This window comes from Dipodomys merriami, unplaced genomic scaffold (assembly GCF_024711535.1).
Source record: "Dipodomys merriami isolate MVZ:Mamm:240054 unplaced genomic scaffold, mDipMer1.0.p SCAF_19, whole genome shotgun sequence".
NCBI classification, from domain to species: Eukaryota; Metazoa; Chordata; class Mammalia; order Rodentia; family Heteromyidae; genus Dipodomys; species Dipodomys merriami.
Genome location: NW_027203270.1, coordinates 18,221,681 through 18,247,145, shown reverse-complemented (window position 1 = coordinate 18,247,145; position 25,465 = coordinate 18,221,681). Strand labels below are relative to the sequence as shown.

Here is a 25,465-nt window from a genome sequence, read left to right as displayed (position 1 = left end):
ACTCCCCTCCTCAGGAGGCCAGTCTTCCTGTTGCTACGCTGGGAGGAAAGGCTTATGTACCGGTGGCTTGCCCTTCTATGCTACATCGTCGTTAACTTCCCAACCACATTGCTGGGCCATTTGTTAGGGCCATTTGGCCCTAGTTACAGATGAAGAAAACAGGCAAGAGTATTGAGGTAACTGGCCACACGGCAGGCTTGGGAGAGCTGTAACTTGGACCGGGGTCTGCTGACTCTAAGGAGCAAAATCGAGGAAGTGAGGTTAGACGGCGCTTACTTCCCCTGCAGTCCAGAGACTGGAATGGACTGAGACCTAGAGGGGCCGTGTGCTGCCCAAGCACGCGCAGCAGCCTGCCACAGGCCGCCCAGTCCTGAGACTGGGTGAAACTAACGACAGGAAGGAGGTCTGCGCTGGGCAGGATCCCGGTGCTGTCCGGGGGAGGGGGAGCTGAAGTGGGGAGGGAGGGGTCCCCAGCTCTCTCAGGTGGGGCGGATCGTCTACCCCGGGGGGCGGGGTCTCCAGACAGGCTCCGCCCCGTCTCGCCCGCCCGCGAGCGGCTGCCGCGGGAATCCAGTTTCCGAGGAACTTTTCGAGGGCGCCAGGCCACCTCGGAGGCCGGGCGGGACGCGAGCGCTCTGGGAGGCGGCGGCAGCGGCAGCGGCGGGCCGGGACCGCGGCGCTCCAGGGAAGGCCCGGCGCGGCTGAGGGGCCCGGCACCATGGACGAACTGCCCTTCTGCGAGGCGACGCTGGAGCAGGCGCTGGCCGAGCCCAGCGAGCTGGATGCGGCGCTGCTGACCGACATCGAAGGTGCGTCAGGGCCGGTTGGGCTCTGGGCGAGTGGGGGCGTGCGGGCGGCACCCGCACCCGCCTTTGTCTCGGGACCTGCGTGGGGCGTCGTGGAGAAGGCGGCGGCGCCGTGCTGTGCAAGCAAGCGCCAGGCTCTCCGGAGTCTCTGGAATGAGCGATGACGACCTCCCGGTGCCCACTTGGGCTCTGGCGTCCTAGGCTCACGGTCTGTACCTTCGCCGAGGTCCCTGGGCGTGTCCGGGCCGGGACACGTGCGCTTCTAGGCGTCTCAGGCTCGGTCCCGCGCGGCCGGTGTGTCCCAGCCCCGTGGCGGCCGGCGGCTGCGGCTTGAAACCCGGGCGTCGTCTCGGACCCGCCTCTCCGTGACGTCAGGGGGTTACTGTCGGTCATTCCCTCGGGCCGGAGAGTTCAGCTCAGCTCAGGAGCTGTTGCGCGTGCGCACAACGCTATAGCTTTCCCTCTCTTCCCCGGGATGGGCATCGCCAATGAACACCTTTATTGAGCATCTACTGAATATCAGGCCCCAACATAACTCACTAAGGACTCATAGGCAGACCTGGCCCTCTGTTCTTGGGGGACACAAAAATCTCCAAGGAGGATGTTCAATTGCACCTTGGCTTGGGGCAGGGAAAGGGTGTGTGTGTGGGGGGGGGGGGGTTGCTCTGGGTGGACTTGAACTGACATCTGAGAATGAGCCCAGGAACCATCGGGGAAAGATGTTTTCACAAAGGTCCTGGGGTAAAGCCTAAGTTTGAGGAGTTAATGGAAGGCAGAGGAGACAAGGCTGGGAAGGCTGGCATTGCCCAGCCTTGTGGGCAAGAGGAACCGGAACAGAGCTTTTATTGATTGATTACAGGGCTAGGGATGGACACTCCAGTATTCGAGGCAAGTGCTTTATCCCTGAGCAACAACCTACTCTGGTATACCCTGACGGAATTTGCTATAAAGTAATTTGTTTCTGTTTTTTAGTTGGGACAAAGCAGAGTCCCTCCACAAAATCACCTTCACAATTGTGGCTCAGTTTTAGCTATACTGGCTAAGTTGCACTGGTTGATGGGGAAACTAAGGCTGAGAACACAGCACCAAACTGCTTGGACTCTCATAACCTGGAGCCTGTGGCCATTCTGGTCTCAGCAGAGATACATTCCAGCCACCCATATCCTACCCCCACTGACTCTAGCTCCACATTCCTGGCCAGTGGTTTAGGATGAGAAGAGGACGGTAGCCCAGCTAGGAAGAGGTGGGCTTGTATTCTGAACTTTAATCTGGCACTCCTCATTTTTTCTATCTTACACAATCCAGTTCAGCCACTGAGACTGTTTCTCCTTCAGAAAATGATCTGGGGTATGGCCAGCCCTCTGTTCAGGTGGACCTTTCTCATTCACTGGAGGATGGAGTCTTTGTTGTAGGAGGCACCTAGGAACCAGATGAAATGAGCTCCAGTAGGTGAGGGGGGGGGCAGGCAACCAGGGACCCCTGAGGATCAGCTAGCCAGCTTCCTGGAGAGTGTGTTGGCTCGGGTTTACTCATCCTACAGGAGGATTTCTGAAACTTTTTTATTCAAACTTTTTGGTCTTTTCCCCAATTGTACATTGTTGGTTCATTGCAGAAAAATTTGAAAATGCACTTAATCAAAAAAAAGAGTAAAATCTTTATTAAATCCATCACCCAGAAATAAGTTCATAATAATATGAGATTATATTTTCTGTGTCTAAGGGTGTGTGTGTGTGTGTGTGTGTGTGTGTGTGTGTGTGTGTGTGTGTGTGTGTGTGTGTGTGTGTGTGTGTGTGTGTGTGTGTGTGTAAGGGGAACCAAAGTCTCACTGTGTAGCCCAAACTGGCCCTGAACTCCTGGGCTAAGTGATCCTTCTGCCTCAGCCTCCCGAATAGTTGGCACTACAGGTGTATCCTGTATGTGCTACCATACCTGGTGTTGGTAGTGGTGGTGCCTGAACTCAGGGCCTGGGCGCTGTCCCTGAGCTCTTCACCTCAAGGCAAGCGCTCTACCACTTGATCCACAGCACCACTTTTGGGTTTTTGGTGATTTGTTGGAGATAAGAGTCTCACGGACTTTCTTGCCTGGGCAGGTTTTGAACCTCGATCCTCAGATCTCAGTCTCCTGAGTAGCTAGGATTACAGGTGTGAGCCACCAGCACCTGGCCTATATTTTCATACCAAAAGGAAAAAAGGTGTGTGTGTGTCTGTGTGTTGGGCCGGAGGTGGGGGTGGGGTGAGGGGTGGTGGTGATGGTGGTGGTTTAGGAGTTTTTGGATTACAGGCCTGTCCACCACATCCTTTGTGTTATTTATAGATTAGAACAGGATCCATTGGTTCTCAGCAGATTGCAATCTGTGTGTCCATGTCTATAGTCAGTCAACAATCAAGTTCTTCCCTCATTTATGCTGCTGATCCTCTGTTGATGGATAACAGGTTGTGTTGGTCTCTCTCTTTTATTTTTTTGTTGGATATGGGCCTGAACTCTAGGCCTGGGCGCTGTCCCTGAACTTTTCAGCTCAAGGCTAGCACTCTACCACTTGAGCCACATTGCCACTTCCGGCCTTTTCTGTTTATGTGGTGCTGAGGAATCAAACCCAGGGCCTCATATAGGCAAGGCAAGCAAGCACTCTACCACTGAGCCACCTTCCCAGCCCCATGTGTTGGTCTCTTAAACCAGGCAGCAGTGGATCCCCCAGTGTTCCTCTGTGCCCAGGTCTTCATTGAGTTTGGTAGGACCAGGCTCTGGGAAGAGAACTGCTGGGTGGGTTTAGCTAGAACCTGGCTAGCTTCTCTGAAAGCCCTGAGAGGCATCTAGGCAGGGCTCCAGTGCCAGGGAGGGGAGGAGAGCACCATGTTGAGCTGTGTGTTAGAAGTTCTGTCTAGTGAGTAGGGTGCAGGATTCCCACATATATAGAGAACCCCTACAGTGCACTTAGTTGTATATCAGGTACTGTATATGACGATTTCAGTGAATTTTCCCAGCAACTTGAATTGGGCATATTTATGATCTTCATAAGTCTTGATGAACAGAAAGGGTGAGTGATTTGTGGCACACAGCTATAACATGGCTGTGGGCTCTAGAGCTTATGCTCTTTGTTCATGAGCTCTTTATCCATGGGCTCCTGAGACTGGGGGTAATAGGTTGAAGGAAGCAGCCCTCTGTGGGACTATGTTGGAGGTCTGTGGGTGGGTCAGAGAAGGGTCATCTGTGTGGCTGCCTGCCCCTCCCAGCTCTGTCATGAGACTGGAAACTGGTACCGGGAGCCAGCCAGGGCCTTGAGCCCTGCCAGCTGCCTGCCTTGGCCAAACCCTCTGTCACATGAATGGACTGGGGGGGTGGGGCTGCCACCTCCTGTTCTTATGGTGGCCCACTGCTAGACAAGTGCTTCCTGGTGATGATCTTGACTTCTGCCTCCTTCCTTCTTTGCCTGGGGGGTTGTCAAGACAGAACTTGGGGACAGCCCTTCTCATGTGCTGGGAATTACTCTTAAGCTGCTGTAGACTTCATCTTCCTACAGAGGATTAATCTATCAGATCTTGTACAAGTTCCTAAGTGCAGAAGAGGCCCTGGCACAGAATTCTTACTGTGGGGCAGGAAGTGTCTTCCATGGGTTGGCCTAGCCAAGGGGTCACACTGGGGGCTCTAAGGAGCCTGAAATGTCCAGGTTGCTATGACTGCTCTGCCTGTCTGTCTGCCTGTCAGATATCTGTTGAGCTCTGGTTCTGTGTAGCTACCTGGAAGCCCTCTTGGCTTTTGCCTCACCTTCTCCATGCCCAGCCACACTGAACCCAGTTCACCCCATCCTGATGCCTACATGCCCCATTCCTATATGGCCAGCCCTGCCCTGGGTCTGCTCCCAGACTGCGTGTGCATGTCTGTGTTCTGGGATCTGCTCTGCCACCTCACAGTTCTCTCCAGTCCCACCGAACACAGGCCCTGCTTAGAAAACATGTCTAGACTGGCTACTGCTTAGCTCCCAACATGTAACTCCCAGGTCCCTGATAATGCATGGCTCTCTAGTGCCCCCCCTCCCAAAGAAAATAACCTTGTCTCAGCATGGCATTCAACACCTGCAAGGTTCACCCAGCTAGTCCCTCCTGTGACACTGCCATCTATCCAGAACCACCTCTCAGGAACTGTCTACCCTGCTTAGGTGCTCTTCTGGCTTGAGCCTCATGTCTAGAGCCCTTAGGAGTTGAGCCTACAAGGAGTCAGTCTCTCTCCTTCCCTGCATAGTATTTAGCCCACCTGACTTCAGGCAGCAGGAAGACTTCCCAGTTTTTGTTTTTGTTTTTCTTGAAGTGCTGATGCTTCTAGGAAAAGTGCCTTTAACCTCAGGGAGGATGGGAGTAGGGGTGGGGAGGAGCCTCTGCTGAAAAGCATCAAGGTAACAGGGTTGGGGGAGGAGGTGGTTCTGGGAGTGAATCCAGGGAGGCCAGTGACTGGGAGCTTGTTATTCCCTGTTAGTTACTGCCCCATAGTCACTTAACTGGACAGTACCTTGTGTGACCCCACGAGTTCCAACACAGCACTGCCAGCCTGACGTCTGAGATTAGGACTTTGCCTGATGATAAGTGTGTCCTAGGTTGAATCGCTGCACTGGATTCTTCTATCATTCATCCTCAGGGACTTTTACATGCTAGGAGAGTGCTCCCCCACCATGCTGCACGCCCCCAGCCTGAATGTGCCCTTTGACCCTTCACAGACTGTGAGACCTACTACCCACCATTCCATGAGGTGGTCACTGGGACTCCTAAATGGGTACGGGGCTCCTGGCCAGACAAGGTGGAAGGGAGGCTTAGACCTGGGTCCAGGTGAAGAGCCTGCTGGAGTTGGGGCTTGTGAGAGTTGAGCTGAAGCTGGACAGGCCCACCCTGACTATTCCTGCACAAATGTCAACCTTGTCCAAGCTATCTCTCAGCAAATCTTGTATCTCTAGGCTACCCACACCAAGGCTCCAGGGCTTGTGTTCTCTGAAGCTGGAAGGCTGCCCCCTGTCCCCAGCAGTCTTTTTTTGGGGGGGGAGCAGGGGGCAGTCCTGAAGCTTGAACTCAGGGCCTGGGCACTGTCCCTGAACCTCTCTGTGCTCAAGGCTAGTGCTCTACCACTTTAGCTACAGCACCACTTCTGTCTTTTTCTGTTTATGTGGTACTGAGGAATCGAACCCAGGGCTTTATGCATGCTAGGCAAGGATTCTACCACCACTAAGCCATATTCCCAGCTCCCGCAGTCTTTTTATCCAGCCCTGCTGTGTGGCCTTGGACAAGTGGTTAACCTCTTGACCTCTAGGTTCTTACCAAATAATAGGAACCAATGTACTTGAGCCAATTCCTTAGAGCGATGGGGACCAGCAGAGCTAATTGAGGTCACTGGCTAAGCAGCAAGCCACACCTGGTAGGCCTCCAGCCAGTCCCATTACATCACCATTTGGAGCATTCAGCCAGCACCTGCATCGAATGTGTTTGGTTCAACAGTCATTATCCAAGGAGCCTGTACAGGAAGTTCCAGAAGGTTCCGGGCTATAGTTCTAAGTTCTGAACATCTACCACATGGTGGTTCTGGCTTTCTGCATGATAGACAAGGCAGGTGAGGAATCCCCTTATCGCACTCCAGGAACAAGCACCCTGTCCACTAAGGTGTGAGGTGCCTCGGACATGGTGGCGCACACGTGTGAGCCCAGCCCTGGAGAGGCAGAGGCAGAGGCAGGAGGATGGAGAGTCCCAGACAAGCCTGGCTATATAGCAAGCCTCTGTCTCAGAAAACCAAAACTGCCTGGCACTAGTGACTTACACCTATAATCTTTGCTATTCAGGAGGCAGAAATCTGGAAGATTATGGTTTTAAGGCCAGCCTTGGCAAATAAATCTGCAAGACTCCATCTCTATTAACTAGCAAAAAGAACCTGGATTAGAGGCATTGCTTAAGTCTACCACTTGACAAGTGTCAGCCATAAGCAAAAAAGCTGAGCAAGAGCCTAAGGCCCTGAGTTCAAAGCTCAATACTGCCAGACACTGGTGGCTCATGCCTGTAATCCAAGGTACTTAAGTGGCTGAGATCTGAGGATGAGACTCTTATCTCCAATAATCCACCAAAAAGCCGGATGTAGAGGTATGGCTCAAGTGGAAGAATGCTAATCTTCAGCAAAAAAGTCCTGTGTTCAAGCACACACAAGGAAAAGGCACACACAAGGCACACACAAGGAAAAAAAGAAAAAGAAAAGAAAGGAAGGAAGGAAAAAAAGAAGAAAGGAAAACAAAAACAAAGCAACTACCTTACCAGCAACAATAAAAACCAGTGCAGGCAATGTGGAGGAAATGGGTGACATGGTTGTAAAGGGTTTATCTGCTCCAGACAGCAGCCTGCTGGCACTAAGACAGCATGCTGCTTTCACTTCAGAATTAAAACAATTCAAGAGAGAGAAAAATGTAATTTATATGAAGAAAGGCACAGAACTGCTATTTAGCCAGGGAACTGTTACCCAGCAGCAAGGGACCACCCCCCAAATTGCCACTGCACTGCTACAGGGTTGTTCTTTCCCTTCAGAATGATCAGTATGTGACGGTCCCCCCCCCCAACCAAGTCCCTCCACTTAATCCACTTAATCTAGCTGGTGGCCATAGTACCATCTTCAGAGCCGTGTGTGTGTGTGTGTGTGTGTGTGTGTGTGTGTGTGTGTGTGTGTGTGTGTGTGTGTGTGTGTGTGTGTGTGTGTGTGTGTGTGTGTGTGTGTGTGTGTTTATTTAGAGCCACTAAGCAAGTGCATCTGTAGCTTCAGGGAGAGCCAGAAAAGGAGAGTGTGAAACTGTCCTCCAGGACGTTAGGACATCAAGGCTAGCATCCTAGGAGCTGCTACATAGAATGGTCTGAGGTGACAACAGAGAGAGTTTGAGGGGAAGAATAAGAATTTTTGAGGTGGCCACAGCACAATGGGAGGGATGTTTCTCAGGGAAGGAGCAGGCTCTGATGCCATCAGGTAGCATTATGCCTTCAGAAAGCATACCAGGGGCTGGGTGGTAGAGTGGCTCAGTGGTAGAGTGCTCGCCTTGCATGCATGAGGCCCTGGGTTCAATTCCTCAGCACCACATAAGCAGAAAAAGCCGGAAGTGACGCTGTGGCTCAAGTGGTAGCGTGCTTGCCTTGAGCTGAAGAGCTTAGGGACAGCGCCCAGGGCCAGAGTTCAGGCCCCACGACCGACAAAAAGAAAAAGAAAGAAAAAAGGAAGGAAGGAAGAAAGCAAGCAAGCATATCAACAGGGAGGCTGTGTGGGAGCTGTATTGGTTTGGACAACGGGACCCACAGCTCGTGTTGGTAGTGGCTGCCATCTTCACACCCACCATGGTCAGCTTTGTGTGGGTGAGGCTGGTCTCTGACCGAGTCAGGCTTAGGTCCTGCCTTGAGGGCTCCCTCACCCACCAAAGGCCTGGTCACAGAGGAGACTGGCGATGAAGGCTGGGAGGAGGAGGTACCCCTGGAGCTGAGCCACCAAGTACCATGTTGTCTGTGCTAGCACTCTGCACACACTGAGCTGTGACAGTGCCCAAGGCAGGCTGGAGCACGACCTGCAGAGCTGGGTTTGAGTCTCCAGAGGTCCACTTCGCAGCTGTGGCTCTGGATCTTGGTTTCCTCAGCAATAGAAAGGGTGCACCAAAGGAACCTAGCCACTGGCCTGTCCCCTACCTGGAAGAGCCAAACTCACTCACTTCCCCCGGGGCAGGCAGCCGTGAGCACACAAAGGGCAGCCTGTGCCTCTGTGGCACACATGACTGGCCGAGTTCTCAGGAGGATCCAGCAGGGGCTGGGGGCTGGGGGCTGGGTGTGAGCTGTAATCAGCAGTGGCTTCAAACCCTGAAGGGGTAGATGAACACCATTCCCCATTCACCATCCTGCAACCTCCCCCCCAGGAGGAGCTCCATGGCCTCCCTGGGGAGGTGATGCCACACTACCTCTCACACTGTTTATTCTTCATCACATTTTGTGCAACCTCCGCGGCCTGCCATTGCTCAGAATAGTTTATAGCAGTTTCTTTGGCTCAAACAAACCTGCATTGGAATCCCAACTCCTTGGGTGCCTGACAATCCCTTCTCTCTTGCTGTAGCCAATGTGGCCTCCTCCTGTCTTACCATTGCCCTAGGCTTGCACCCATCTCAGGACCTTTGCACTTGCTGTTTCTTCTGTTTAATGTGTTCCTCTTCCCTTTTGGCCCTATTTCACTCGAGGTCTATAGGCCCACACTGACCACCTCATTTACATTGGCACCTCACCTCTCTTTAGCTTGTCCTGCTTTCTGGGTGATCATCACTGTGCCTTTCTCTTCTACACCCTGTTGACACCCAGAAAGGGCTGCAGATACTGCGAGGGAACGTATTGCAGACTTCACGGAGCATGCTGTGTGACAGATAGTGAGCTCACTCTCCGAGGCGGCAAACTGAGTTTGGTTGGCCTTGTATGAGTTGGACAGGTTTGTAGGCTTCTGTGATGCTCAGAGCTGGGCTCTGCAAGTCCATAGTGTGAAGTCATGCGGAGTTGCTTGCCTTCTGTGCCCATCTTCGCTCACCTCAGTCCACTTCAGTTCATTACTTTTACCTCTATTTGAGTACAACAGGTATCAGACAGCTCACTACCTAACTTTCCAATTGTAGACCATCTTGGTTGCAACCCTTGTTGAAACCTGTTGGGTGGTTGGTGCTATAGAAACTTGTTCTCCCAGATGGAGCCTGGAAGCTGGGAGAAGGGGAGTGACCTGCTCCCAGACCCAGAGTAAATGGAGGCCATGGCTGCATCCCTCTGCTTAGCTGTAGAGCTGGCTCTGGAGTTTCCCCTCAAGTCTTCACCCTGGCCACTCACATCTGCAGAAATAGGACAGCAGATCCAGCTCTAGAGGAGAATGCAGTGAGGGTACATTCAAGGGTTAGGCAGCACCTACATTAACCACTAGGTGTCTTGAAGCCCCCAAGCCCTCCCCTCATCCTGTAGCTTAGCATTGCCTGGGCTCTCTGTCTGCAGGCCAGCTTTCCATGCCTGGCTTCTCTCAGAAGTCTCCTAAGACCCAGCACCCTTGAACAGAGGTGTCAGTGAGCAACTGTCCTCTCCCTCCCATCTCCTCAGTACAGATGAGAGAAATAAAAAGGCAAAAATGCCCTGGTGGCCCTGGTCCTGCAAGTCTCAGAGGAACATCTGTCTGTTGACCACCATACTTGGGCTCAGATTCGATTAACAAAGGGCCAAGCTGGGAGGGTCAGCTTTTGACAGATCTGTGCCTGGCCTCCAGCCCTCTATGTCTTTTGAATCCAGAATTTTCCCTTTCTTAAGTTGGTTGAGTGAGGTCCGAACTTTTTCCCAGAGCTTTGCTTTGATGGAGTATTTGAGCACCCAATGCAGGATGAATAGAAAGGGAGGTGGCAGTTAAAGATGTCCTTGGAACCTCCCAGGAGGTTGTGAAGGAAGAGCCTGGGAAGAAGTAGCAGGATGCCTACCAGGGAGACATGACTGAGTTTTCCAACTTAGTCTCTGGAAAAAAAGGAGAGAGATCAGAGACCCTAGCACCTGCTGCTGAGACCACCAGGCTGGCGTGCCTGACTGGGTCCCAGACCCTAGCACCTGCTGCTGAGACCACCAGGCTGGCGTGCCTGACTGGGTCCCTCCCAGGCAACAACAGCATGAAGACCCCAGATGCCAGTCCTTTCTGACCTTGCTGGTCTACTTGGCTACTTGGCCTGAGCTGCTACCGGGGCTCTGATTTTTTGTGTGTTCAGGCACTTTGACTACCTTGGTTAGCCAGAGAGATAGACTTAGCATCTCCCTAAACCTGTTACCCTTACCTTTCCCACCTTTGTCCCAGAGACTGCGCCCTCCACCCTGGACTCTGACTGGTTCTCCAATCTGGACCCTGCTTGGGGGGCTGTGAGGCCCGGAGGTGGGGCAGACACATCATCAGGCATCATCCAGACCCTGAATATATAATTTGGAGTAGGGCTTTTTCTTGATCTCTCTAGGCCAGTTTAAGGAGTGAGCTGGTTCCTGGATCATCAGCCTCTTCTTTAGGGTGGGGGTTACTCCTGTCTTGGGACTACTCCAGGAACTGGTGGTCCTTATACCTCATCCCACTGCCAAATAGCAGACTTTGGTAGCCTTGATCAAAAGTCTGTACTAAATGCTGCACCTAGATTATCTCTGTTGATTCTACCCTGCGATGCCAGTAGATAAAAATTGTTTCCTGCGTGAGTAAACTGAGGCCTAGATTGCTCCAGGATTGCTCAGCTTGTTGGCTAGACTAGCGATTTGGACTGCAAGGCTCTGAGGGTTTGAGCATCACAGCCCCTGTCCTCTCTACCCTAACTCTGGATCTCGAGAACTTCTGAAGTGATAACGGAGCCGGAGCCGGGCTGGAGCTGGAGATGAGGCAATGACCGCCAGTAACCCCGGGGGACGCTGGCACTGAGCGGGTTAATGGCGGTCGTCCGAGAGTAACCTCAGCCCCATTCAACGCCGCGAGGTGAAACCAGAGCCCAGCCGCCGTCGGGGGTGGGGCGGGATCCTAGTGAGTCGGCGGCGCGGCCGCTGATTGGCCGCTCGCGCTCACCCCATGCCCGGCCCGCAGCCCCGGGAGGAAGGAGGTGGTGGGAGGGGCCTGTGTATGGGGGCGTGGTCTGAAACGGGGCGGGGCGTACGCAGAGACGCGTTCCGTGGGCTTTAAAACTCTACCGAGCCTTGACAGGTGAAGTTGTCCCGGGGACACGGTCAGGGCCAGCAGCCTAGACGCCCCGAGGGGGCGGAGGGCGCAGACCACGGAGCCATGGATTGCACATTCGAAGGTAATTTTTGGAGGGGTTCCCTCTTTGATTATACTGATTCCACCTCTGCTGTGGATCCTTAATTCTTGTGTTTTCACACAGCAGGGTGAGGAGACCCTTTTCTGACAAAGCGCCAGCAAGTGTCCAGCTCGCTGGGGAAGTGGATGGACCGTCCCTAACCTCATTAATTTCCCCTGCAACCCAAAAGAAGGCTTTGCTTAGATAGAGCAGCACCCTGAATTTAAGGGGAGAGGGAAAGTGTTAGTGGCTTTCCCCAAATCTTATGCTTCTGAGCATGGTCCTGAGGAATCAAGGGTGGAGGGCCAGTTGTCCTGTCCACTTTTTTTTTTTTTTTTTTTTTTTGGCCAGTCCTGGGGCTTGAACTCAGGGCCTATGCACTGTCTCTGAGCTTCTTTTGCTCAAGGCTAGCACTCTACCACTTTAGCCACACCACTACTTCCAGCCTTTTCTGTTTATATGGTACTGAGAAATCAAACCAGGGCTTCATGCATACTAGGCATGCACTCTACCACTCAGCCCTCCCGTCTACTTTTTGTGGGCATCTTGGACTCCAGGCAGATGGGAACCCTGGACTGTCTAGGTTATCTTGGTTCAGTTTCCCCCATAAGAGGGCTCAAGAGGGAAAGGAGCGAGAGGTGGGAAATGCTATAAAGAAAAGTGCTAGCCAAGCACCGATGGCTCATACCTGTAATCCTAGCTAATCAGGAGGCTGAGATCTGAGGATCCTTGTTCAAAGCCAGTCCGGGAAGGAAAGTCTGTGAGACTCTATATCCAATTAACCACCAGAAAACCAAAGTGGTGCTGTGGCTCTAAGTGGTAGAGTACTCGCCTTGAGCTGAAGAGCTTAGGGACAGTGCCCAGGCCCAGAGTTCAAGCCCCATGACCAACAACAAAAAAAAAAGAAAAAAAGAAAAAAGAAAAGTGCTGTACGATCTTATGACATAAACCTGGAGAATCCACAAAGTATTTCTTTTTCAGTTTTGAGGAGGTCAAGCCTGCCACCTTATCTTGCTTGTTCCTGGTCTTAGGGAAGCCCCTCCTGCAGTTACTTTCCTGCCTGGACATCTGTCAGTGGGCAATGTTGAGACCCCACCCTGCTGAGCAAAGCCTCTGGCAGCACTGCCAAAAAGGATTTACTGAGTAAACTGAGGCCCAGTGAGAGGAACATTAGCCCTGACTCTCAGGCCCAGGTGCTTGGGGGTCCTAGGGTCTGCTCGGGATTGTTTTCATGGATCTTGTAGAGCCCTTTGACCCAGTAGGTGGCCTCCATGAGTGGGTTAGAGGGCCAGAGGCTGAGCCAGCCAAGCTACTAGTCGCCAGCTGGGGGAGAGGGCCTGTGGCCAGGCTAGGGCTGAGGCAGGAGAGAGTGTATTTCAGTCTGTGAAAGAAGGAACAAGTCAGGACATACAGCACTTGCTCTGTGTGTGTGTGAGAGAGAGAGTGTGTGTGTCTATGTGTGTGCCTGTACTGGAGCTTAAACGCAGGACCTAGCATTGTCCTTTAGCTATTTTGTTCAAGGCTAGCATTCTACTACTTGAGCCACACCTCCACTTCCGGCTTTTTGGTGATTAGTTGTAGATAAGAGTTTCATGAACTTCTCTGCCCAGACTGGCTTTTAACCACAGTCTTCGGTAGCTAGGATAGTCTTGAGTAGCTAAGATAACAGGCATGAGCCTCTGGTGCCCCGCTAACACTTATTTATTTATTTATTTATTTATTTATTTATTTATTTTGGAGTCCGGTCATGGGGCCTGAACTCTGGGCCTGGACGCTGTCCCTCAGCTCTTCAGCTCAAGGCTAGCGCTATACCACTTGAGCCATAGCACCACTTTCGGCTTTTTTCTTTTTGCTTATGTGGTGCTGAGGTATCCAACGCAGGGCCTCATGCATGCAAGGCAAGCGCTCTACCACTGAGCCACCTTCCCAGCCTAACACTTGATTTTATAGAGGGAAAACCAAAGCCTGAATGGCTGAATCTGGGTGCTGAGGCCACTTAGCTGCTGGGAAGGCTTAGGTTTGTTCCCAGAATGCTCAGTGTCACGCTGGTTTGCTACATGACCAGCAGCTGGCCCAGCCCCAAGCCTCTGGCTATTCTGCAGAGGAATGGGTTGGTGGTGGCAACATGGTTCTTGGCTTCTTAGTGAGTCAAGGAATGGAGTAGAGGCAATAGACTAGGTTTCTTGTACACCTGGGTGTGAATCCCACTGCATGCTCTTGGGCTTTGTGTGGCTGTCCTTGAACTTGGGTACCCTTTCAGCCTCTGAGACAGGTGAACAAATGAACCCTCTATGTAACAGTAGTGAGTTGTACTTAGGGTACTGGGGTCAGGTAGGTCTGGACATGGTTCTGTCCCTGATTCTGGTGTTTCTTCATCTGTAAACTGGTGCATATGTTCTATATAGTACCTTTTTAAACAATAACAATAGTAATAATTGTTATTAAATGGCAGTATTGGTGCTTGAATTCAGTGCCTCATACTTGCTGGGTAGGTATTCTACCAATGATCTGTGCCTCCAGTCCATTTTTGCTCTGGTTATTTTTATAACAAGTTTTTGTGTGTATGTGTATGTGTGTATACATGTGTGTGCATGTACATGTGTGCACATGCCAGTTCTGAAGCTTGAACTCAGGGTCTATGTACTGTCTCTTAGCTTTTTTGCTCAATTCTAGTGCTCTACCATATGAGTCACAGCTTCATTTTTGGCTTTTTACGAGTTTATTGGAAATAAAAGTCTCATGGACTTTCCTTCCTGGCTGGCTTTGAACTGAGATCCTTTTTTTTTTTTTGGGGGGGGGGTCCGGTCATGGGCCTGAACTCTGGGCCAGGGTGCTGTCTTTCAGCTCTTCAGCTCAAGGCTAGCGTTCTACCACTTGAGCCACAGCGCCACTTCCAGCTTTTTTTTTTTTTTTTTTTCTGCTTATGTGGTGCTGAGGAATCAAACCCAGGGCCTCAGGCATGCAAGGCAAGCGCTCTACCACTGAGCCACTTTCCCAGCCCCAATGAACTGAGATCCTTATTTCTGAGCCTCTGAGTAGCTAGGATTACAGGAATGAGCCACTGGTGCCCAGCTTTGGTCTGGTTATTCTTGAGATGGGTCTAGCTTTTGCCCTAGTGTGTACCTGGGCCTCAATACTGTTATTGGAGGCTTCCTCAGCTAGCTAGGAAAATAGACATGTACCGAGTCTGGCTCTTCTTTGAGAAGGGATCTCATGAACTTTTTTTCCTTGCTGGCCTGGAACTGCAATCTTCTTGATCTCAGCCTTCCAAGTAGCTAGGATTACAGCCATGAGCCACTGGCGCCCAGCTATACAGTACCTTTTTAGAGCTGTGTGTTATAAAGATTTGGGGCCCAGCCTGACTGGCTCCTATATGAGTGACCCCGAAGTGGGCCTGGATCTTGGCCCAGACCCACCTCCCTGGCACAGGCCCACCCTTTTAGTCTTCCAATCATGGGTGAGGATCTTGTTCTGACCTGGTCTCCTCTTGAAGGTCCACTCTGTCCACTGTTCCTCTCTGAGGATCCTGAGTCATGCCAAAAGTAAGGCTTGGGCTCCCCAACAAGGTCTGGACATGGAGGACCCCACCACCTCTTCAGGGCCTCAAGCCATCCTGTCTCCTTCCCTCCCCCCATGGCTATATATTTGTTGTCCTCTGTGTGTGTGTGTGTGTGTGTGTGTGTGTGTGTGTGTGTGTGTGTGTGTGTGTGTGTGTGCACGTGCATCAGTTCTGGGACTTAATCTCAGATCTTGGGTAAGATCCCTGTGCTTTTTTTCCTCAAGGCTAGTGCTCTGCCACTTGAGCTACACCCCCACTTCTGGCTTTTTGGTGATTGATTGAAGATAAGAGTCTCTTGGACTTTCCTGCCTGGCCTGGCTTCACACCACAATCCTCAGATTTTATTCTGAGTAGCTAGGATTACAGGTGTGAGCCACTGGTGCCTGGTGCTTGGCCCATGTCTCTGTCTCTGTCTCTTTCTCTTTCTCTTCCTTCCTTCCTTCCTTCCTTCCTTCTTCCCTATTATTTTTCAAGTAGTTGTACAAAAACAGTTTCAATCAACTTGTCAGTTTATGAGTGTAATGTGTCTTGATATATGCCACCCTTTTCACAATTCATTCTCATCTCTCTCCACTCCTCCTTTAACTTTTTCTAGTTTCATTTTCATGTGTACATTGAGTATTATGACCACATCCTCCTTCATCTGCCCCCCCCCCCAAAGCCCATCCTGTGTTTTTCTGCACCTCTCTTAGCTTTGTAAATTGGCTGCTGCTCCCTGTCCACCTCCCAAGGCCTGGACCTGCAGGGTGTGAGGTACATCTGCCTTTCACAAATCAACTGAGCCCCAAGTAGAGCCAGGCAAGCCTGGCCCTGGGATCTGAACGCTGTCTAGGTTGGGTAGGGGCTATAGTTGAGTGGTGGGGAAGCATCTGGAAGATCTTGTCACTTCCTGTGTGAGGACTTGGAGCTCATTGGAGTATACAGTTCAGTGTTCATGTGCTATGCGAAGGGCTGAGAGCTATGTATCCATGAAGACAAGAATAAAAATTAAAGCCGGGCGCTGGTAGCTCACGCCTGTAATCCTAGCTACTCAGGAGGCTGAGATCTGAGGATCGCAGTTCAAAGCCAGCCTGGGCAGGAAAGACCATGAGACTCCTGTCTCCAATAAACCACCAGAAAACCGGAAGTGGCGCTGTAGCTCAAGTGGTAGAGCGCTCGCCTTGAGCTGAAGAGCTGAGGGACAGCGCCCAGGCCCAGAGTTCAAGCCCCACGACGGACAAAAAAAAAAAAAAAAAAATTAACCACTATCTACCAGCTGAGGTTGCAGCTCAGTGGTAGAGTACCTGACTAGCATGCTACAGACATTGGGTTTGAAGCCCAGCACTGGAAAAAAAAATCACTACGTCTGCATGAAGATACAGGACAGAAGTTTGAGATCAAGCTCAGTAATAGGGACAAAACAAAAAATCTACAACCCATCAATTGGACTGAGAGCATGGCTCAAGTGGTAGAGTGCTTATATAGCAAGCATGAGGCCCTGAGTTCAAACTGTAGTACTATCAGAAAAATCTCTACCAAGGTAGAAGACATTCTAGATTGGTCTGAATTTCTGGATTCAGCATCTCAAATAGACTACAGGCTTGTGTTGCCACTCCTGGTGTGGGTGGGATTTTTGTCCGTGTTCTTCATGGTCAGAACAATGCCTTGCCGTAAATGAATGAGTGAGTGAATGAATGAATGAACGAACAAAAATAAGCCCTCTGTGTGTTGTGGCTGAGGCTGTTGCACATCAGGCAGACGTGGGCCTGTGTCCAGGAGCATTAGCTCCTCAGGGTGGCTCTCTGTCCCTGTGGCTTTCCCCACTCGCACACAGCTGTGTGCGGTCAGGGAGCGTGCAAACAGGCCCTCCTCCTGCTCCACTGTCACTCACACACACTGTCCTCTTCTTTCTGCAGACATGCTTCAACTCCTCAACAATCAAGACAGTGACTTTCCCGGCCTGTTTGACCCACCCTATGCAGGGGGCGGGGCCGGGGGCCCAGATCCCAGCAGCCCTGGCCCCAGCTCCCCAGGCACCTTGTCTCCACCTCCTGCCGCTCTGAGCTCCCCTCTGGAAGCCTTGCTGGGGGCACCTAAGTCGACATCTCCACCCTTGTCCCCTCCCCAGTCTTCACCTACCCCACTGAAGATGTACACATCCGTACCCCCCTTCTCCCCTGGCCCTGGTATCAAAGAAGAGCCAGTGTCATTAACCATCTTGCAGCCTTCTCCCACCCCACAGCCCCTTCCAGGGACCCTCCTGCCCCAGAGCTTCCCAGCCCCAGCACCAGCCCCTTCCCCCTCTCAGTTCAACTCTGCCCCTGTGTTGGGCTACTCTAGCCCGCCTGGCAGCTTCTCCACAGGTAAGGAGGGTAGAGGGAAGAGTGGGGAGTGGGAGGGCATGGTGGGGACCAGGCTGCTGGGGGTAGAAAGTATCCACCATAGTCTTAGTGGCAGAATTGGCTGCTTTAGGAGCTGGGTGTTCATGCTGGGGCTGGAGATACCCATGGCTGGCAGTGCTGCAGTAGTATTCCTGCCCTTAGTACTGGGAGAAGCATGTGCCACCATCCCCTCTTTCCTGTGCCCTGCTGGAAGCTGGCATGTTTGCATCAGGGCATCCTCAGGGATAATGACTCATCCAATCCTGCAGGGCAGGCTAGAAGCAGGTGAGGGCATCTGGCCCACAGCCCTTCTTTGTCTCTGCAGGGACCCTTCCAGCCAGTGCCCAGCAGCCGCTACCCGGCCTGCCACTGGCTTCTGCACCCGGAGGCCAGCCTGTCTCCTTGAACACTCAGGTCCAGGGTGCGGCTCCCCCACAGCTATTGACAGCCACAGCAGCTTCTGGAACAACCACAGTGACCTCACAGATCCAGCAGGTTCCGGTATGGGGCGGCGGGGGGGGGGGGGGGGGCTGGGACCCTCGCCAGGCACCTGGGAGGTAGCAGGCTTTGACTTGGACATAGCTCACCATCAAGCCCTTTCCCTCTAGGTCCTGCTGCAGCCCCACTTCATCAAAGCAGACTCGCTGCTGCTCACAACCATGAAGACAGATGTAGGGGCCACTGTGAAGACTGCAGGCATCAGTGCTCTGGCCCCTGGTGCCACTGTGCAGGCAGGATCCTTACAGGTGGGTGACACGGATGGGCGGAGGTTGTGGGGCTGCACATGAGAATGCCCACCTGGTGACCTGCGCCTGGCCCTGCAGACCCTGGTGAGTGGTGGAACCATCCTGGCTACAGTGCCGCTGGTCGTGGATGCTGACAAGCTGCCCATCAACCGGCTGGCAGCTGGCAAATCCCCAGGCTCAGCCCAGAGTCGTGGCGAGAAGCGCACAGCCCACAATGCCATTGAGAAGCGCTACCGCTCCTCCATTAACGACAAGATCGTAGAGCTCAAGGACCTGGTGGTGGGCACTGAGGCGAAGGTATGGAGAGAGGCTTGCAGGGATGCACACAGACTGTGGTGGCTGGGAAGCAACAGGGTGGAGTGTGGCAGTCTGAAGGAAGCAGGATTGGTCTGGTCACACAGGAGGTAAGCTATAGCTTACCTGGGCCCAGGCAGCCCCATTTATTTGTTAAACTTTTTTTTTTTTTTCAGGGGTTTGAATACCAGTCTTTGCCCTTACTTAGCAGGGCATGTAGCTAGGATAACGGGCTTGGGCTACCTTGGCTAGCTCTTCATCCAGAAGGGGTTTCACAAGCTTTCCTGTCCAGCCTGGTCCCCTCAATTTTTGCCACCCAAGTAGGGTAATAGGCATGAGCCACTGGTGCTTGACTATTTGGCTAGTCTTTTGGATGAAGGTGCAAGCACAGGGGTCAGTGATGATGAAACACCGAAAGTACCATCCCAGAAGACCTGACATTCTAGCAGGGAAGTTGGGTATCCACCAGGATAAAGAAATGAGTATTCAAAAGGCCACATGGTGCTGAGGAGGAAAACTGAAAATAGGGGATGGGAGGGGCTGCAGATCTGTCAGGTGATCAGGAAAGGCCTTGCTATGGTGAGACCTGAAGATGGTAGCCAGACACTTAGGTGCGTAAGCATTTTACACACTAATCCTTTCTGCTCTGAGCGGTTGGTCTAGTTAGGGGACATCAATAGAGGAATTTATTTCAGGTAGGAGGAACCGCAAGTGTAAAGGTCCTGAGGAAGCTGAGTTGCAAAGCAGCTCTTTGTACTGTACTAAGTGCTCACAGCTGGGCTACTGAGTCTCACTAGCCACCTGCCCTCTTTCCCTCTTCCTGCAGCTGAATAAATCTGCTGTCTTGCGCAAAGCCATAGACTACATCCGCTTCTTACAACACAGCAACCAGAAGCTAAAGCAGGAGAACCTGAGTCTTCGAACTGCTGCCCACAAAAGCAGTGAGTACTACAGGCTTTGCTCTTCCCCTTCCTCTGGCCGCCCCCCTTCCCGTTACTGCCACCCCTAGCTCTGGCCAGGCTCTGTCTCTGGTTCATCCTTCGCTCTGACTCCTAGATCAGTTCTGGTCTCAACTTAGCCACAACAGACTCTGATCTAGCTTCCTGGACCTCAGAAGCAAGGCTATCTCCCGGCTCAGGGGCTAAGCCCAGGGTGTTAGACCTTCACCTTCACCTTCTCCTTTGCCTGCAGAGTCGCTGAAGGATCTGGTGTCCACTTGTGGCAATGGAGGAAGCACGGATGTGCCTATGGATGGCATGAAGTCTGAGGTGATGGACACACTGACCCCCCCACCCTCAGATGCTGGCTCGCCCTCCCAGAGTAGTCCTTTGTCCCGTGGCAGCGGCGGCAGTGGCAGTGACTCAGAGCCCGACAGCCCAGTCTTCGAGGACAGCCAGGTTGGGCCCTGTGGTGTTACCTCTTTTCCTGTCCCAGGCATGTCCCCTGAGTCCCAGGGGACTCACTGAGGGAACCACTCTTCCATTTTCTAGAGAAACTCAGCCCTCAGGCCTTGTCCATCTATCCCTGCCCTCTGCCCCCCACCAGGTGAAACCTGAGCAGCTGTCATCCCCTCACAGTCGGGGTATGCTGGATCGTTCCCGCCTGGCTCTGTGTGTGCTGGTCTTCCTCTGTCTGTCTTGTAACCCCCTGGCCTCCCTGCTGGGCAGCCTCTCCGATACCACCAGTGTCCACCACGGTCCTGGGCGTAGCATGCTGGAGGTTGAAGGCAGAGGTGGGTCAGGCCAGCCTGGGCATCCCAGGGAGGGTCTTGGCTATGAACAAAGAGCTCTGAGAGCTGTGCCTTCAGCCTTTCTCTTGGCTCACAGATGGCACTGATTGGGTGTCGTGGCTGCTGCCCCCTCTGGTCTGGTTGGCCAATGGGCTACTGGTGCTGGTCTCCTTGGCACTTCTCTTCATCTATGGGGAACCAGTGACACGACCCCACTCGGGCCCTGCTGTGCACTTCTGGAGACACCGAAAACAAGCTGACCTGGATCTGGCCCGGGTAAAGGCCTGAGCCTGGGGGAATAGGCATGGGAGCCTGGGCCAGTGTCCAGTTCCTAGGCTGGGGAGGTGCAAGGCATGTCCCTGCTCTCAGCTTTCTGCCCATACTCCAGATCTGTCCCGTGCTTTCTTTTTGGTCCTCCCTTAGAACTCTGATTCAGGGGTCCCAGACGGAGGGGAGATGCCCCATTGCTGCTCTTCTTACTGGGAAATCCCATTCCTAGGGGGACTTTGCCCAGGCTGCCCAGCAGCTGTGGCTGGCCCTGCGAGCACTGGGCCGGCCGCTGCCCACCTCCCACTTGGACCTGGCCTGCAGCCTGCTCTGGAACCTCATCCGCCACCTGCTGCAGCGCCTCTGGGTGGGCCGATGGCTGGCAGGCCAGGCCGGGGGCCTGCGGAGGGACTGCACCCTGAGGGCGGATGTGCGCGCCAGTGCCCGAGACGCGGCCCTTGTCTACCATAAGCTGCACCAGCTGCATGCCATGGGTAGGACGGGACAAGAGCTGGGCCTAGAGGCTCCCTTCCCGCCAATTCCGGCCACCTCCTGGCTTCATGTTCCATCTGCTTTCCAGGGAAGTACAGTGGTGGGCACCTCACTGCTACCAACCTAGCATTGAGTGCCCTGAACCTAGCCGAGTGTGCAGGCAATGCTGTGTCTATGGCGACGCTGGCAGAAATCTATGTGGCGGCAGCCCTGAGGGTCAAGACCAGTCTCCCGAGGGCCTTGCACTTCCTGACTGTGAGTGGGAGATGGGGACGGGGGTATTTCTCCAGGTGGCTCTGGGGGAGGAGCTAAACAGGACGGAGCAGCTGGTTACCAGGTGGCCTCCAGGCCCAACGAGGGTCTCAGCCTGGGTCTGGGTTTGAGCCCCTGCCTGGAGTGCAGTGTGACAGCCCAGCTCCCCTCCCCCACAGCGCTTCTTCCTGAGTAGCGCCCGCCAGGCCTGCCTAGCGCAGAGTGGTTCCATGCCTCTTGCCATGCAGTGGCTCTGCCACCCTGTGGGCCACCGTTTCTTCGTGGATGGGGACTGGGCCGTGCGCAGTGCCCCTCGGGAGAGTCTCTACAGCTTGGCCGGGAACCCAGGTGCTCTCTCTGTCCCCTTTCTCTGTCCCTGTCTCCCATCCAGTCTCTTCTCTACCTCATTGTCCCTTTCATCTCCCCCTCTGATACCCTAGGTCTGCTCCACTGGGGTGTAGGGTGGGACTTGTGGGAGCAGGCATCCTGTGAGGTCTGGCGCTGAGGTTCTTTGGGGGTGTCATCTAGAGCGTAGGCAGTGAGCGGCTCTGCACTGTGGAGAGGGTAGGGGTGGGGCCCTCGCAGGTGTAAGCTTAGTCAGGTTGCCTTTTGGAGCCTGTGTAAGAGCACACTGCGCCGGCCGCCGGTGGCTCCCACCTGTAATCCTAGCTACTCAGGAGGCTGAGATCTGAGGATCAGGGTTCAAAGCCAGCCTGGGCAGGAAAGTCCGTGAGACTCTTTATCTCCAATTAACCACCAGAAAACTGGAAGTAATGCTGTGTCTCAAGTGGTACAGTGCTTACTTTGAGCTGAGGGACAATACCCAGGCCCAGAGTTTAAGCCCCACGACCAACAACAACAAAAAAGGCATATTGCCTATTTTGGTGATGTCCTCCCCAAGGGGCTGGGGTTTTGCCACCACTTTCTACTGAATAGTGGCAGGGCTGCTCCTTGCCACAAGCTGGCCTGGTATAGAAAGGTGACTGTGACAGGATGGGTGTTGCCTCCGCTCAACCTATGATCCCTGCCTGCAGTGGACCCTCTGGCCCGGGTGACTCAGTTATTCCGTGAGCATCTCCTGGAGCGAGCACTGAACTGTGTGGCCCAACCCAGCCCTAGTTCCAGTCCCAGCCCCGGGTCAGCTGATGGGGACAGGTGAGTACCTCTCTCCAAGCAAGACCCTCCAATGTAGAATCTAGGAACACTCACATCCAAGGCCAGAGTCTAGACTATTGTCTATTTGCTGTACCTCCTCGGGACCTCACTGGGTCTCTTTCTCTGCCAGCCAGGCAGCAGGTGATGGTGGCCCTTTTCAGACTCATGGGGTCAGATGGGGAGGACTAGCATCACCCAGGCCCCCTTCCCCTGCCATCTGTCCTCACAGCCAGTCCTTTCCTGCCCCAGGGAATTCTCAGATGCCCTTGGGTACCTGCAGCTGCTGAACAGCTGCTCAGATGCTGCCGGAGCTCCTGCGTGCAGCTTCTCCATCAGCTCCAGTGTGGTTGCCACTACCGGTGAGTCCTGAGACTCCTCCCTCAGCCACTGTGAGGCCCCTGGTGCAGCGCGCCTGAGAGTCAGAGTGTGCCTCCCTCTAATGCAGGTACTGACCCTGTGGCCAAGTGGTGGGCCTCCCTGACAGCTGTGGTGATCCACTGGCTGCAGCGGGATGAAGAGGCGGCTGAGCGGCTATACCCACTGGTGGAGCACCTGCCTCAAGCTCTGCAGGAGACTGAGTAGGTGCATGGCTGGGTCCTCTGCCCCAGCCTCAGGCCATCCCTCCTGGGGTGCTTGCACTAACTTGTGCTCTGGGCACAAGGGGGTACCATATTCTTCCTTGAGAATCCAGAACCAGAGCATAGGGCCCAGTGAGAGCCTGTGGCCTGGTCTGACTTACATTCTCTGCCCTGAACCCAACAGGAGACCCCTGCCCAAGGCTGCCCTACACTCCTTCAAGGCTGCCCGAGCTCTGCTGGGCCGTGGGAAAATAGAGCCTGGTCCAGCCAGCCTGGCCATCTGTGAGAAGGCCAGTGGGTACCTGTGGGACAGTCTGGCCACTGCACCAACTAGCAGCTCCATTGACAAGGTAAGGGGTAGGGTGGGGGCCTGGCTGGGCCCGGGTCACAGCTTTCTGCTCCTCAGTCATCTGGAGTCAGGCCAAGGCACACAGGCCTGGGAATCCAGCTGATTGCTTTTTGCTAAGGCTTAAGTCCAGGGGAGAGTGATTAGCCCTTTTTGGCAGCACCAGGAAGGAGGGGGGTGGTGAGCAGCATGCTTGGCACCACTTGGGGGCTGGCTGTTTTCAGGTGGGTGTGGGGGCCTGGAGAGGCGGGCGGCCCCGCGGTGCATTGCTGTTGCATTGCATGTGTGTGAGGCGGGTGCAGTGCCTCGGCAGTGCAGCCCGGAGTCGGCCCCTGGCACCGCGGGCCCCCACCCTGCCCCTCCTGCAGCTGGAACCCCCCCCATGACCCCTGCCCTGCCTGCCACCCCAGGCCATGCAGCTGTTCCTGTGTGACCTGCTCCTGGTGGTACGCACTAGCCTGTGGCGACAGCAGCAGCCACTGGCCTCACCGCAGGCAGCTCCGGGCACTAGCAGCGGGCCCCAGGCCTCTGCCCTGGAGCTGCGTGGCTTCCAAAGGGACCTGAGCAGCCTGAGGCGTCTGGCACAGAACTTCCGGCCTGCCATGCGGAGGGTGAGTGCCAGTGGCCCCTCACCTCACAGTGGGTACTTGAAGCAGCAGATACAGGGGAGAGGGGAGACAGGGCCTAAACCTGGCCTCTCCTGGCCCCACCCACTCAGGTATTCCTACATGAGGCCACAGCCCGGCTGATGGCAGGGGCCAGCCCTGCACGGACACACCAGCTCCTGGACCGAAGTCTGAGGAGGCGGGCAGGCCCTGGTGGCAAAGGAGGTAGGAGGCTGATGCCCGTAATTATAGAAGAATGGGGGACTGGCAGAGTCTGCAGTCCTACCTTTCCTTCCTGCCCATGTGGGCAGAGCTCAGATGGGTGGATACTAAGGGAGGCTGCGAGCCCCGAGTGTGGCTCATGTAAGCACTGGGTTACTTGATGGCAAAGTCTTTCCTGAGAGATCATTTGGGGCTGACTATGGGATTCAGTACTGTGAATTGTGTGACAATCTGTTTGGACCTAGAGGTGAGGGCTGAAAGGGTTTGTGTGTTGGAGGGGGGGTGTGGGTGTAGGTGGGTGTAGGAGGAGTCTGAGACACCTGTGTGCTGGGAGGTCTAGGAGGTCCAAAGCCTGGTCTCATGCTCAGGGCGGGGCCTCGGCTGCGCCGGGCACGCCCACTAGGGGGTGTGGCCAGGCCTGAGCTCGGCCCCTGATGCGACCCCTTCCTTGTGCGCAGCCGCGGCAGGGGAGCTTGAGCCCCGGCCCACGTGGCGGGAACACACTGAGGCCTTGCTGCTGGCCTCCTGTTACCTGCCTCCCGGCTTCCTGTCGGCGCCTGGGCAGCGCGTGGGCATGCTGGCCGAGGCCGCTCGCACGCTCGAGAAGCTCGGCGATCGGCGGCTGCTGCACGACTGCCAACAGATGCTCCTGCGCCTCGGCGGCGGAACCACCGTCACCAACAGCTAGATTCTGGGCGGCAAGCCTTGGTCTCAGCGTCCTGGTTTCCTGCCTAGGAGGGAGGGACGGGGTGTGTGTCGCGGGGAGGTGGGGAGGGGGAGGCTTGGGGACCTAAGTCCCCAGACACCTCACCCCTCGCCCCAACCTGAAAGCGGCAGCCAGGATAGTGGTGACCTCTGGTGGCCGATCCTGGAAGTGCAGGGACGGAGCCGTCTGTGGCTCTGACTTTGCAGATAATTTAGTGGGCCACCCCCCCTCCCCCAACCGGTCTAGAGGAAGGAGAGGCACCTTTCTCCTAAGCTGAGGGGGGCCTTGTCCCAAGGGCCTCTCCCCCTTCTGGAGGACTTGTACATAGTGTAGATTTTGGTGAGCCAGCATCCTGGCTTCAGAGGCTCATGTGCTACTTTGCCTTTTACAAACTTTTATTTTCGTAGGTCGAGTTTTGTACAGAGAATAAAGAATGAAATTATTTATAACCTGGGCTTTGTTCCTTTGGTCAGGACAGTGTACTTCAGCTGAGGGATACATTGACCCTTCTCCCTCGAGGGTCTAGTGCCTCCTGTCCCTG

At 54.1% G+C, this 25,465-nt stretch overlaps 1 protein-coding gene across 4 annotated transcripts; it reads left to right on the top strand.

The window, feature by feature from the left end:
- Positions 1-555: 555 nt before the first annotated feature.
- Positions 556-24,996, top strand: Srebf1 (sterol regulatory element binding transcription factor 1). 4 transcript variants are annotated; one of them, XM_070027552.1, is made up of 21 exons: positions 556-809; positions 6,482-6,534; positions 11,580-11,616; positions 17,068-17,514; positions 17,858-18,033; positions 18,141-18,278; positions 18,357-18,575; positions 19,399-19,513; positions 19,764-19,969; positions 20,118-20,304; positions 20,399-20,577; positions 20,801-21,062; positions 21,149-21,315; positions 21,492-21,660; positions 22,347-22,467; positions 22,717-22,826; positions 22,913-23,045; positions 23,230-23,395; positions 23,802-24,002; positions 24,110-24,221; positions 24,677-24,996. In XM_070027552.1, the coding sequence occupies exons 1-21, from the start codon at positions 719-721 to the stop codon at positions 24,904-24,906; spliced, it is 3,519 nt and encodes a 1,172-aa protein (XP_069883653.1). In that variant the 5' UTR covers positions 556-718; the 3' UTR covers positions 24,907-24,996. The 4 variants fall into 4 exon arrangements, with proteins under 4 accessions (XP_069883653.1, XP_069883651.1, XP_069883650.1 ...); XM_070027550.1 differs by lacking the exons at positions 6,482-6,534; positions 11,580-11,616 and having other exon boundaries at positions 557-809; positions 17,858-18,027; XM_070027549.1 differs by lacking the exons at positions 6,482-6,534; positions 11,580-11,616 and having other exon boundaries at positions 557-809.
- Positions 24,997-25,465: the final 469 nt, after the last annotated feature.

Excerpts from the sequence above, each read along its gene's own strand:
- Srebf1 (XM_070027552.1), top strand. The coding sequence starts at position 719 with ATGGACGAACTGCCCTTCTGCGAGGCGACGCTGGAGCAGGCGCTGGCC. Across the intron at positions 18,279-18,356 it reads TGCAGGCAGGATCCTTACAG|ACCCTGGTGAGTGGTGGAAC; the intron begins GTGGGTGACACG and ends CTGGCCCTGCAG. Across the intron at positions 22,468-22,716 it reads GGGTCAGCTGATGGGGACAG|GGAATTCTCAGATGCCCTTG; the intron begins GTGAGTACCTCT and ends TTCCTGCCCCAG.